At 51.1% G+C, this 14,243-nt stretch overlaps 2 protein-coding genes across 2 annotated transcripts; one reads left to right on the top strand and one right to left on the bottom strand.

Moving 5' to 3' along the window:
- Positions 1-4,369: 4,369 nt before the first annotated feature.
- LOC142830951 (olfactory receptor 52P1-like) lies at positions 4,370-5,008 on the bottom strand. The gene has a single exon (XM_075939259.1). The coding sequence runs from the start codon at positions 5,006-5,008 to the stop codon at positions 4,370-4,372; it is 639 nt and encodes a 212-aa protein (XP_075795374.1).
- A 6,693-nt stretch (positions 5,009-11,701) lies between these two features.
- Positions 11,702-12,610, top strand: LOC102449775 (olfactory receptor 52E4-like). The gene is made up of 2 exons (XM_075939153.1): positions 11,702-11,958; positions 12,094-12,610. Exons 1-2 carry the CDS (start codon positions 11,702-11,704, stop codon positions 12,608-12,610), a joined length of 774 nt encoding a protein of 257 aa, XP_075795268.1.
- Positions 12,611-14,243: the final 1,633 nt, after the last annotated feature.

Genomic DNA, 14,243 nt, shown 5'->3' with positions numbered 1-14,243 from the left:
AGGCTGTTCCGCCTCGTCACTCACTGTGGGGGGAAAGTTTTCTCCTGGTGCTTTGGCTCTCAGGCAGAGCTGAAAGCTGACAGGGTGCCAGGCCTGCTTCCCTGAGACAGATTGGCCAAGAAGATATCAAATCCTTTCTTGGCCATGTTATTTTGTGTCAGGAAGAGAAACTCATTGACGCCTAAGGCCGCTGCACTCCCTGTTGCTGGTAACCAAAGCCCTCCGGCCTAGCCTCTTCTCCTCCACCAAGATTCCACCATGGTCCGTGTCTTCCCTCCATGCCCCGCTGACTAGTGACCTTTTTTCCCAAGGCCTTGCTCCTTTCACTGTCTCCGATTCCTCCCACCACCGTCACTTTCTTGATCATCTCTACCATCCATTTTATTTCCATTTGGCAATGACATTGTTGTGGGGGTTGGAGTGCAGGACTTAGTAAGAGAGAGGTCTACTGTGCTACACCAGGGTCTGGCGGGACAATGGAGGAGATCCATGATCCTGGGTATTGTGTACAATCAAACTCTGAGGCTTCCTTTACCTTGTGGAAGTCAAAATCAGGGCTCTCCACTAGGCTGGGGGACAAATACAGGGGGATGGCATCTGTTGCTCCTTCACCACTGCACCATTGCTTGGACTTGACTGATCAGCCACGACAATGGTGGGAACTGAGGGGTCTCCCTTGGATTCTTTGTCCAGGGTCAGGACGCCATGTTGTCTGGCTGCGAGTGGTGTAGAAGTAGTGTGTCTAGCCTTCTGTGAGAACCTGGCTTGTCTCTGTGGTTCAGTCACTAGTGTGTCAACCATAACAGGGATCTGAGGGCCTAGGGCCAGCTTGGGAGAAGACAGGGGAACCAGCCATCCCCATCAAGGCATGAAGAGTTCTCCTGCTTCCTCTCTTCACTGGTCTGGTTGATAAACACCATCTGTGACCAGTTGCACATGGACCTGTCCCACAAGGGCCCTGACAACGAGCAGGGAGCGGCAACCTCTCTGAGGCCTGGAGCACTCAGTCTCAGGGTTCAAACCTGAGGTTGGGCAAAGCCGTGGCGCTTGGCTGTCTTTATATGCCCATGCCCGCATGGGAGCCAGGTTCACAGATGGCCCCCTGCCATTTGTCCCGGACTTTTTCCTCCTCCGTAGGAGGGACAGGATCTTCTAGAGTTCCAGCCACTTTCCCTGCTAGTGCCCAGGCTGCTGTCACATGAGATGAAAGAAGTGAAATTCTACAAGTGAAACATTCACACTGGCTTTAGTCCTAGAGATTGTCCCCAGATTTGAAAGCAGACTTCAGTGACCTGCAGTGGTCTCAAATTGCAGTGGGGGAGGTCTAGGTGGGATATTAGGAAAAACTATTTCCCTAGGAGGGTGGGGAAGCACTGGAATTAGTTCCCTAGGGAAAGGGTAGAATCTCCATCCCTAGAGATGTTTATGTCCAGACTAGACAAAGCCCTGGCTGGGATGATTGAGTTGGGATTGGTCCTGCTTTGGGCAGGGGGCTGGACTCAATGACTCCTGAGGTCTCTGCCAGCTCTGGGATTCTAGGATTCTATGAGATCCCCTTAAGACTGTCATCCAATGTGTGGAAATACCACTGTGTCTGCCAGCCTGCCCTTTGGGATGCTCCACCACCTTGTCCTGCTCAGCTGGGCCCTCTGATCTCTCCCTGCATTGGCACAGATTTGGGGTTACAGCAGACAGGGGAGTAACAGAGACAATGAGATTAGATCAGCTCTGGGAAGACTCTGTTAAAGGGATATAACTCAGTTCCCAGGTGCACAGTCTCTGTGGGTCTAGAAGCTTTGCTTACTTTGCTTAAAATTTAATTCAGATCTAATTCATAAAATGCCCACTTCCTTGATGAGTGAAAGAGGGAGATGCACAGGTACTTGCTCCTCCGTTAACGATTATTTACACTGGATGTGTTGATAAATAAAATTGATTGTAGTAAGTACAAAATGTTGAATTCCAGTGGTTGCAAATAGTAGCAGACATATCAAAGTAAGTCATCCTGGATGGTTAGCAGGCTTGTCCTTGTATCTGGTAGCTGCCCCCATGCTTTGGTTTCACACTTTTCTATTCCTGGTGCCAAAGGTGGGAATCCTTTGTGTTCAGCTTCAACTTTTCACTCGTCAAGCAGAAAAGTACAACGTCCAAAATGGGTTCCAGTATTAGGCAACCTGGCAACATGCCTTGGCCGCACCAACCATAGTAAAAAATTACATGATAAAACAAGACTATTCACAGACCTGAGTATCAGGGAATTTAGTTCCTGATCACAACTAATGGCCCTCATGTAACACATCTAATTTAATAAAGAAGGTTTTTGCTGCTTTTTTCGACCCTCACATAGGGTATGTCTGCACTACCACCCTAGTTCGAACTAGGGTGGTTAATATAGGCAACCGAAGTTGCAAATGAAGCCCGGGATTTGAATTTCCCGGGCTTCATTTGCATCTTGCCGGGCACCGCCATTTTTAAATGTCCGCTAGTGCGGTCTCCGTGCCCCGTGGCTACACGCAGCACGAACTAGGGAGTTCGGATTAGGCTTCCTATTCCGAACTACCGTTACTCCTCATGGAACTACCTGGTCCCTTCAGCTGTCCCATGTATGTGGCATTCCACCCATGGAACGAGGAGTAACGGTAGTTCGGAATAGGAAAACTAATCCGAACTACCTAGTCCGTGCCGCGTGTAGCCACGGGCACGGAGTCCGAACTAGCCGGCATTTAAAAATGGCGGCGCCCGGCTAACACAGATGCTTCTCCTATCGCCTTTCACAACTGTTGTGCACTTTGCACGATCGTTAATCCCTTGTCCTGCTCCCGAGGCCTGGCTCAGGGCCAAGAGCTCCCAGTCCAAACCCTTTTGAGCCATCCTGTCTCCTACAGGCCTCAGCCAGGAAGAACAGAAGGAAATTGGAAGCTAAAGACAAATGGGATATGACAGAGTTGTATGAAATCACGAGTGGTGTGGAGAAAGTGAATAAGGAAAAGTTATTTACTTGTTCCCATAAGAACTAGAGGCCACCAAATGAAATTAATGGGCAACAGGTTTAAAACAAATAAAAGGAAGTTCTTCTTCACACAGCGCACACTCAACCTGTGGAACTCCTTGCCTGAGGAGATTGTGAAGGCTAGGGCTATGACAGGGTTGAAAAGAGAACTAGGTCAATTCATGGAGGTTAAGTCCATTAGTGGCTATTAGCCAGGCTGGGTAGGCATGGTGTCCCCAGCCTCTGTTTGTCAGAGGATGGAGATGGTGGCAGGAGAAAGATTGTTTGATCATTACCTGTTTGGTTCATTCCCTTCGGGGCACCTGGCATTGGCCGCTCTTGGCAGACAGGACACTGGGTTGGATGGACCTTTGTTCTGACCCCGTCTGGCCATTCTTATAAGAACATAAGAACATAAGAACGGCCGTACTGGATCAGACCAAAGGTCCATCTAGCCCAGTAGCCCGTCTACCGACAGTGGCCAGCACCAGGTGCCCCAGAGAGGGTGGACCGAAGACAATGATCAAGCAATTTGTCTCCTGCCATCCCTCTCTAGCCTCTGACACCCAATAGACTCTTCCCTCAGGAATTTGTAGCTCAGTTTGAGGATTGCAGGGGTGTCTGGACTACCCTGCCTGGACAATAAAAGTGATGTTGGCCTTGTCCACAGGGCACATAAGTAAGAAGCAAAACCCAGGCCTGTCTCAAGTCTGGTGCACATAAGCACGTAGACGAGGCCGAGGGAGAACCCATGAGGAAGGAATGTTTTGAATAACAGTGCAGGTTAAGCCCGGTCCGCGAGACCACGTCAAGAACGCAGGACAAGCAGCCCTGTACAGGTACTTCTGTTCCTGATCAGCAAAAATTGCAGAGGCAGCTCTGAAAGTGTCAACTCTGCACCTAGCAGCAACATTCTGAGTGGGATGTACCAAATACAGGCACTGATGCCTTTCTACGGCTTCCAGGCTTCCCTCTCCACTCATCGACCTTCCAGTCCCAGAGCTACTCCCCTGCTCTCACCGGAGGCTCCTTGTCAGGCTGGAGCAGGGAAAAGGGGAGGAGGAGATGATCTAGATAGTGATGGGGGTGCCTTGGAGAACGGATGCCAAAGTGGGTGAGGCCCTGAGGGGAGACATGTCCCATGCTGGAGCCTTGGAGGAAGAGAAGAGGCTGGGCTCGGGGGCTTTCGTTACCAGCAATAGGAAACATGGCCACCTGAGGCGTTAGTGTCTTTGTCAAGCTAACACAGTACAGTGAGGTCAGGAAAGGAATTAATGTCTTCTTGCCTACTCAGTGATGCAGGGAAGAGGGCCCGGCGCCATGTCACCAGGCAGCTCTGCACAAAGCTTGGTCTGAGCGCCACAGCACCAGGAGAAAACTTTAAGGCCTATTCTGATTAAAAAGCCGAGGCAGCCGGCTCCTGATTTGTTTGGTGCTCACCCCGTAGATGATAGGGTTTAGTAGGGGGGGCACCATGAGGTACATGTTGGAAATGAGAACGTGGACATGCAGGGGCACATTCTGGCCGAACTGATGTGTGAGGAAGGAGAAGAGTCGTGGGCTGTAAAAGGCTAAGATGGTGCAGAGGTGGGAACCACACGTCCCAAAAGTCTTCAGCCGGTTGTCCTTTGTGGGGAGACGTAAAATGGCCCTGAGGATCTGGGTGTAGGACACGGTAATAAAAACCACATCCAGACCAGTCACACCAAATACCACCAAGAGCGCGTAGTAGCTACTGACGCGGATGTCGGCGCAGGCCAGCTTCACCACGGCCATGTGCTCGCAGTGCGTGTTGGGGATGATGTTGGTTCTGCAATAAGGTCGCTGACTCGCCAGTAGGATACAGGGCAGGACAATTATGCAGCCACGGAGCAACACTGCCAGGCTGATCATGGTCACAAAACGGTTAGTCAGGATGGTAGCATGTCTGAGTGGATCGCAGATGGCGACGTAGCGATCAAACGCCATGGCCACGAAGATCCCAGACTCAGTCATGAAGAAGCCATGAATAAAGTACATCTGGGTGAGACAGGCACTGAAATCAATCTCTCTGGTATTGAACTAGAAGATGCTCAGCGATTTGGGCAAGTCAAGAAGGATGTGCAGAGAACCAGGTCGGTGATGACCAACATGCAGCAATTCTGGTGCCCTGAGCAGACAGTTTACTTGCACCCTGGGTTGGGGGAGGGTGCATGTATGTCCCCGCCCCTGCGCCGGCTCATGAGGGAGGGTGCATACACAGTCCCTCCCCCTGCGCGTGGGGGAGGTCACACAGAGCTGGCGGCGGCAGGACACATGTGCCCAGCATGGCCCAGCCCGGCTACAGCCGCTGGTGCGCAGTCCTGGGCCACCCGGGGCTGGCCAAGCCTGGCCATGCAGGGCCTCACAGCCGCCGGGGTAAGGGTTAACATGGCCTGTGGTGGTTAACACGGGCCCCTCCCCCGGCGGCCGCTGCAGGGTGGCCACTGGGAGCTGCAGTAGCCTGCGATCTGGGAGCTGGGTGCATGGCGCCTGAAGGCAGCTCTAAGGGGCTCCACACGCCCGGCTGCAAAACGCCCATTACAGCTGCCATTAGGTGCCCCCCCCATAGGTTGGCACCCTGGGCAGCTGCCCGTCCAGCCCATGACTTAATCTGGCCCTGGGAGGCTCGGCTCCATCTTCACGACATAGTGGGTAATGAGGTTCCCCAAGAGGGCTATGAGGTACATGGCACGGAAGGGGATGGAGATCCAGGCATGAGGTGCCTCCAGGCCAGGAATGCCCAGCAGGATGAAGGTGGAGGGGTTGGTGAAGTCGGTCGTGTTGGTGTCTGACATAAGGTAGGGGATAAGCTGCCCCACTTCAAGGCAGAATGGAGTCTCCTGCGTGTGCAGTCAATTTCCCTGAGTTCCTGTGTTTGCCTGAGCTCTAGGGTGACGGTCGCGATGCAGATACCTGGAGGGAGAGACAATGTTAGTATGAGACACGACATGCGCTACTGGAGGCTCTTCCCATGAATTACACAGAGGGGTCGTTCTCCCCACACTGGGAAATGACATTTTCATTATTCAGCATCACCTGCCCCCTGCTCAGGGTCCCACCTCTCCGCTGACCTCTGCTCCTGCCCCCTACCTCCTGGCCAGACACCTGCCCCCAGCTTGTCCCTGGAGCCTATTTTCCACCCATATTCTGCATCCCATCCTGATCCCATGGACTGGCAGCCCTGTCCCACACAGCAGATTCCTTATTTTTGGCCTCACCTCAGAGTGTAGAGGGGCCCACAATTTCCACATACTCTGGAACCCCAGAAGAGTTAATCTGGCCAGAGGCCTTGAACCTCAGTCCTACCTACCATGCCTCCATGGGACTACGGTGCCAGGGGAGGTAGGAATCTCAGTTGGGGCCCCATCAGTGAGGTTTGGGGGTGCTAGGAGGATTTGGGGGTTTTTTTTGCATCTCAGTTTTGTGGTCCCTGACTTATTATTATGTGGGTCAGTGACCCCTGACCCAAAACAGGTTCTCCACCCGTCCCATAAATAAAGACAACACTGAAACGTTTGTGCTGGACATATTGTATTGAAAAAGGAAGCCTGGCCCACAAGGCCCCAATCGGGGCCAAGCCCCCATCTGGCCACAGCATCATAACACTCTGGGTACGTCTAAACTACATGTCTCCGTCGATGGAGCCATGTAGATTTGTTTGTTTGGCAAAGGGAAATGAAGCTGCGATTTAAATAATCGCGGCTTCGTTTAAATTTACATGGCTGCCGCGCTGAGCCGACAAACAGCTGATCAGATGTTTGTCGGCTCAGCGCGGCAGCCATGTAAATTTAAATGAAGCCGCGATTATTTAAATTGCGGCTTCATTTCCCTTCGCCGATCAGCCTAATCTACATGGCTCCGTCGATGGAGGCATGTAGTCTAGACACACCCTCCTGCGCCCCCCAGACCTCCAACCCTGAGTCTATGGAACCCCCTGTCCTGAGCCTCTCACATCCCCAGTCTTCTGCCACTACACTGCAAATCTGTGTCATGAGCCCATCATACTCCCAACCCCCCTGCCCTGAGCCCCTCATACACCCCATAGAATCATAGAATACTAGGACTGGAAGGGACCTCATGAGTCATCGAGTCCAGTCCCCTGCCCTCATGGCAGGACCAAATACTGTCTAGACCATCCCTGATAGACATTTATCTAACCTACCCTTAAATATCTCCAGAGATGGGGATTCCACAACCTCCCTGGGCAATTTATTTCAGTGTCTGGCCACCCTGACAGTTAGGAACATTTTCCTAATGTCCAACCTAAACCTCCCTTGCTGCAGTTTAAGCCCATTGCTTCTTGGTCTATCCTCAGAGTCTAAGATGAACAAGTTTTCTTCCTCCTCCTTATGACACCCTTTTAGATACGGGAAAATGGCTCTCATGTGCCCCCTTCTCCTCCGCTCTCCAGTCTTCTCTTTTCGAAACTAAACAAACCCAATTCTTTCAGCCTTCCCTCATAGGTCATGTTCTCTAGGCCTTTCATCATTCTCGTTGCTCTTCTCTGGACCTCTCTAATTTCTCCATATCTTTCTTGAAATGCGGTGCCCAGAACTGAACACAATACTCCAATTGAGGCCTAACCAGCGCAGAGCAGAGCGGAAGAATGACTTCACGTGTCTTGTTCACAACACAGCTGTTAATGCATCCCAGAATCATGTTTGCTTTCTTTGCAACAGCATCACACTGCTGACTCATATTCAGCTTGTGGTCTACTATAACCCCTAGATCCCTTTCTGCCATGCTCCTTCCTAGACAGTCACTTCCCATTCTGTATGTGTGAATCGGATTGTTCCTTCCTAAGTGGAGCACTTTGCATTTGTCTTTATTAAACTTCATCCTATTTACCTCAGACCATTTCTCCAATTTGTCCAGGTCATTTTGAATTATGACCCTATCCTCCAGAGCAGTCGCAACCCCTCCCAGAAGTTGGGATCTCCCACACTCCAGCTAGTTCTGAGACCCTCGGATTCACCTGGGGAGGATGAGGAAGGCTCAGCCTCCCTCCCCCAGCCTTCCCTCTGCCTCCTGCGCAATGAGCAGCCCCTGTCCAAGCGGGAGGCCACGTCCCTCTCGGTGTCACAGACCAACAGAGGTTTCTGCCGGGATGCCCAGGCTCCCAGGTCGCTCCGTCATCCTGACACTCCTTCTCTGTCTGACCTTGGCCAAATCACATTTCCCTGTGCCTCAGTTTACCCATGTGTACCATGTGACTTTCCTGTGCTAGGTGCTTTTACGATCCCTCAATGGAAAGTGCTGCCCAGAGCGATGGTCCTTGCTGAGGAGAATGACTGATCTGTGTTCCCATAGCAACAGCCTGTGCTCCTGCAGAAGGAATTCCTGTCCCCCCATGGTCAACTCCCTCCAGAGCTGTCTGTCACTGTCTGCCCATCCCCCTGGGAAGTGACGGGCCTCAGACGCTAGAAAGACCTGGGCATTGTCCCTCGTTTTCTTCCTAATCAACAGCACTTTTTAGATGCACAGAAACACCCAGAGCAGCCAATTCCTCTCTGACTCAGGCCAGAGCCCAGGAGTTCTCCTCATCCTCTGGGAAGGGCCTTAATTGCTGTTTACTAGTTACTGCTAAAGAGCCCCGGAGCAGAGGCAGGCTGGTCTCCGGCCTGTTAACATTCAGATGCCGCTTCTCCACTAGGGCCTGAGGGAACCCCCCCGGGACTGCCCAGAGCTATATTACACTGCACAGCCCTGTGCCGGCTTTCGGCGTGGGACACTGCTGCAGACGCTGGGCTGAGACAGGTGCGGGACGCGGCTGTCTGAGGGGGGTTCCAGGGAAGACTCGTCCCTGTCAGCACTCACAGGTACCAGCTCTGTCTGAGAACCGACTTGTCCACGAACCGCAGGGCTTTGTGGCCGTGCTGAGGTTGAGCACGTGTCTACAACCCTTTGCACTCTGAGCAGCTTTTCTGCTGATGCTGCGTGTGCACTGTGTTATGCACCTGCATTTCAGTGGCCGCTGTTTGCTCAGGGCCCTCTGAGGGAAACGTGCCCTGGGAGTGCTCATCGAATCATAGAGCACTAGAAATGGAAGGGACCTTTGAGAGGTCATCGAGTCCCGTCCCCTGCCCACATGGCAGGACCAAACACCATCTAGATCATCCCCAACAGGTCTCTGTCCGACCTGCTCTTAAATATTTCCAGGGATGGAGATTCCACAACCCCCCTAGGCAATTTATTCCAGTGTTTGTTCACCCTGACAGGTGGGAACTTTTTCCTTATGTCCAACCTCAACCTCCCTTGCTGCCGTTTAAGCCCATTGCTTCTTGTCCTGTCCTCAGAGGCCAAGGAGAACAATTTGTCTCCCTTCCTCCTTGTAACCCCCTTTTGGATACTTGAGAACCGCAGTCATATCTGTAATGTTGTACTTTAAAGAACTGTGCAGGATCTTCTGCGGGGGGGCAAGGGAAGATGCCACCTACATTGGCAATACCTCACTATTGCATGATACGAGTATAATATACCAGACCCGTGTACTCACACCCACCCAGACACACATGCTGTCGAGTCAGGGCTTAGTTACAACTGTGTTGCTCCCCGTCGCGCCCTGGCCAGGTGAGTGCGAGGGAGGGGCTGAGTGAGGAATGTCCGGACCGATGCACCCATGCCGACAAGACAGGACCCAACGCTGTACTTTTGCTCCCATGCTTTTTGTATGTTTTAGCTCATAGACCTTGTGCTGTCCCATGTCCCCAGGACACTGTAGGGCCGTGAGTGTTCAGGTTCTAGCAAACGGGACTCAGATCTTCTTCTCTTGATGGAGCTGGGGTTGTTCTCTTGCTTGGGAGGGTTCTGCCGCAGGGCTCACTCGCATTGTTCTTTCCCCCTCAAGGTGGTGCTGGCAGCTGGTCTCGAGCCAGGCTGGCTGCAGCAGCTGATCCCTTGAACCCCTTCTACACACACATTCACACTTTTGCACAGACACACACCTAGCTTTAAACAGACTTAATGCCGTGCAACAGGGGAAAACGAGGTTTCCGCGGCAATAGATTAAAAAAGTGACCAAAAAAACAGATTCTCTGAAGGCAATTCTTAAAAGGTTACCAATGAATTAATTCAAATCCCATTCATAAAAATGGGCCACAATTCCGGAGGTTACACACATACTGTCACATTGGTCCATATCGTTATTGAAAAGGGCGATTTTATACGCAGCCCTACAGTGAGATCTGAGGGAAACCCTCAGCACCCAGGTGTGTGGGAATGTCCAGACACTGTCACTCCGCCCGGCATCTCTGGGTGCTGGCTGGAAAAGTTGGGGAGGGGTCTGATCTGTCTTGAAGCTGCTGGAAAACATGGAGGTGCTAAGGCTCCTCTCTGGAACAATTGAACCATTGTTTTTTATCCTAGACAGGACATCTGGACTTGCATCAGTCAGGAAATCTCTCCAACGGTGATATCTGAGATTTACAAAAACCAGTCCCACCAGATGCAGACACCCAGGTTTGGAAATTTTAGTCCAAATGTGTAAACCCGGGCAAAATGAGATGCCTCTGAAAATGGGCCCCGCTAATGGAAGGTGTCAGATTTGCTTAAAGAGCAGTGCTATTAAGAGTAATAGCCAATCCCAGTCAGATAAGCTCTTAGCTGCAGTAATTCATGTGGCAAGGTGTTTCAGTGTCTATACTGCTCTTCGGAGGGAGGGGGTCCGTGAGTTCTGCTCAGGGCCGGCCCACAGCATTGGGGCACCTGAGGCAGGGAGCTCAAATGATGCCCCCATACGCCCTCGCTTGGGCCAAAACTTTGAAAGTTCTCCTGTGCTCTCCTTCCTCCAGCACAGCACTCCCCCGTCTCTGTGCATCTAGAGCAGAGAAAATACATAGGAACCAACAGCAGACACAATTTTCTACGCTCTTGGTCCTATTGGTGCCCCCAACCCCACAGTCTGATGCCTGAAGAGGCTGCCTCAGTTTACCTCAAGGTAGGGCCAGCCCAGGCTCTGCTCTGTGCATTGGCTGGAGGAGACCAGGGAGCTGGCCCAGCAAGATCGGGCAGTGAGGAGCCCCAGAGAGCAAGAAAGTGAGTGTTAGTGGCATTGTCAGCACTCCAGGAAGCACCTCAAAGGGTCTTCTGTGACCACCCCCGCATCACAACCCCCATTCACTGACAAAGGCCTATCAATAGGACTTTCAGCCCGTTGGTCGTTAGCCCGTGTTCAGTGCCTCACAAGGACGATACGGTTGATTGTTCCTTCTGTAGCTGGATGTTTTCTCTGATTCACTGAAATGCCTCAGCTTTGTTGACACCTGTTTTCTCTGCATTGTTCCCTTGGCAAAGCTTTGGTTTCTGTTGTGTTTTTCTCGCTCTCAGTTGCTGAGCAATAGGAGGAATATGGGAGTCCGGAGAGCTAATATGTTTCAGCGTGTGAAAAGCGATCAACCCAATTACTTCACGAGAACAGCCACCAGTAGCGCGTGTTGTCTCTCGTAGTAACACTCTCTCTATCTTTCAGGCATTTGTGCTTCGACGATTGCACAAGAACCTGCACACACGGGAATTCAGGGTAACGTACGGTACATGCCGGAGAAACCGTTCTGCTTCAGAGTTGGGCACCTTCTCCGCTACGCCATGTCAGATTCCAACACAACCCACTACACCCTCCCCTCCACCTTCATCCTGCTGGGCATCCCTGGATTGGAGGAAGCTCATGTGTGGATCGCCATCCCCTTCTGCGCCATGTATGTCATAGCCCTCTTAGGGAACTTCACCATCCCATATATTGTGATGACAGAGCCAAGACTCCATGAGCCCATGTACTATTTCCTCTGCATGCTGGCTGCCACTGACCTGGTCCTCGTGACATCCATCCTGCCCAAAACACTGAGCATCTTCTGGTTCAATTCCAGGGAGATCGAATTCAATGCCTGCCTCATCCAGATGTTCTTCATAAAAAGCTTCTTCATGACTGAGTCAGGGCTCTTCGTGGCCATGGCGTTTGATCGCTACGTGGCCATCTGCCATCCCCTGAGACATTCCACCATCCTGACAAACCATGTTGTGGCTAAGCTCGGTCTGGGCATGTTGCTGCGCGGGGGAATAATCATCCTGCCCTATCTCCTGCTGGCCAGGCAGAGGCCATATTGCAAAACCAACATCATCCCCCACACTCACTGTGAGCACACGGCCGTATTGAATCTGGCCTGTGCCGACGTCCACATTGGTAACTACTATGGACTTTTTGTTGTCTTTTTTGTGACCGGTCTGGACGTGGTTTTTATCATTCTGTCCTATTTCCAGATCCTCAGGACCATCTTTAAACTTCCCACCAAGGACGCCCGGCTCAAGACCTTTGGGACGTGCGGCACCCACCTGGGGGCCATCTTAGCCTTTTACATCCCACGTCTCTTCTCCTCGCTCGCGTCCCGCTTTGGCGAGAACATGCCCCTGTATTTTCATATTCTGAGTGCCAACATGTACCTCCTGCTGCCCCCCACGCTGAACCCCATCATCTACGGGGTAAAGATCAAGCAGATCCGGGACAGGCTGTTCCACCTCGTCACTCATTGTGGGGGGAATGTTTTCTCCTGGTGCTGTGGCTCTCAGGCAGAGCTGAAAGCTGACAGGGTGCCAGGCCCGCTTCCCTGAGACACAGGCTGAGATGACTGAGTTGGGATTGGTCCTGCTCTTGCCAGGGGGCTGGATTCAGTGACTCCTGAGGTCTCTGCCAGCCCTGGGATTCTAGGATTCTATGACATCCCCTTAAGACTGTCATCAAGTGTGAGGAAATACCACTTGGTCTGCCAGCCTGCCCTTTGGGATGCTCCACCACCTTGTCCTGCTCAGCCGGGCCCTCTGATCTCTCCCTGCATTGGCACAGATTTGGGGTTACAGCAGACAGGGGAGTAACAGAGACAATGAGATTAGATGAGCCCTGGGAAGACTCAGTTAAAGGGACATGACTCAGTGCCCAGGTGCACGGTCCCAATGGGTCTAGAAGCCCAGATAAATCCTGTTTACTTTGCTTTAAGTTTAATTCAGGGGAAATTCATAAAATGCCTACCCGCTTGTTGAGTGAAAGAGAGAAATGCACAGGTACTTGCTCCTCTGTAAACGATGATTTACACTGGATGTGTTGATAAATAAAATTGTAGAAAGTACAAAATGTTGGATTCAAGTGGTTGCAAGTAATAGCAGACACATCAAAGTAAGTCACGCAGGGTGGTTAAGTAAGTCATCTTGGGTGGTTAGCAGGATTGTCCTTGTATCTGGTTGCTGCCCCTATGGTTTGGTTTCACACTTTTCTATTCCTTGTTCCAAAGATGGGAATCCTTTGTGTTCAGCTTCAACTTTTCACTCGTAGAGTGGAAAAGTACAATGTCCAAAATGGGTTCGAGTATTAGGTGACCTGGCTACATGCCTTGTCAGGACCAACTATTGTCAAAGCTTACGGGATAAAACAAGGAGTTTTTTGCTGCTTTTTTCTACTTTCACATACAGGAATGCGACATGGGCACAAACAGACATTCAGCAGATAATAAAAGACAGGACTATGTAGCACTTTAAAGACTAACAAGATGGTTTATTAGGTGATGAGCTTTCGTGGGCCAGACCCACTTCCTCAGATCAAATAGTGGAATAAAATAGTCACAACCATATATACCAAAGGATACAATTAAAAAAAATAAACACATATGAAAGGGACAAATCAAAATTCAGAACAGAAGGAGGACTAATAAACCATCTTGTTAGTCTTTAAAGTGCTACATAGTCCTGTATTTTGTTTCAGCTACACCAGACTAACACGGCTACATTTCTATCACTATTCTACAGCAGATAATAAAGTTTCTAATGTTGTGTCACAAGACACGCTTTGCATATGCGAGTTATGTCATAGTCACATGCGTATTTCAATAAAGTGTGTGGGGCGCACAGCGACATGCAGGATGTCCTGTCAGGTGTCCATGGGAAGGCTGGATTATGGGGGTTGTGCACGTTTCTTGGTATAAAGATTATTGGTGACAGTCTGGTATTACGAGGCAGATCCAGTTAGGGGCCAGAGCAGTGGTGTTGGGGTCAGGACACCTCGTTTCCATTCCCAGCTCATTTGAGGTTTGGGGTAAATCGCGTTATCTCTCTGTGGCTCACTCTGTCCTTGGGGGGTGGGGCGGGGTAACTTGGCCCACTCAATCTAATGACAGAGATTCCAGCCGTGACAAATAGCACCATGAAGAGCGCAAGTTAGATTCAGCTTCACTTCTCAGTTTTAATCCCTGGGTAG

The sequence above is a fragment of the Pelodiscus sinensis genome, chromosome 1 (genome assembly GCF_049634645.1).
Source record: "Pelodiscus sinensis isolate JC-2024 chromosome 1, ASM4963464v1, whole genome shotgun sequence".
Classification (NCBI taxonomy): domain Eukaryota; kingdom Metazoa; phylum Chordata; order Testudines; family Trionychidae; genus Pelodiscus; species Pelodiscus sinensis.
Note: the sequence above shows the minus strand (reverse complement) of the source record. Positions and strands in the feature narration are given on the sequence as shown.

Bases quoted from the DNA above. Each gene is read 5' to 3' on its own strand.
- LOC142830951 (XM_075939259.1), bottom strand. From the start codon at position 5,008: ATGTACTTTATTCATGGCTTCTTCATGACTGAGTCTGGGATCTTCGTG.
- LOC102449775 (XM_075939153.1), top strand. From the start codon at position 11,702: ATGTATGTCATAGCCCTCTTAGGGAACTTCACCATCCCATATATTGTG. The intron at 11,959-12,093 runs GTTTGATCGCTA...CCTGCTGGCCAG, and splicing joins GGGCTCTTCGTGGCCATGGC to GCAGAGGCCATATTGCAAAA.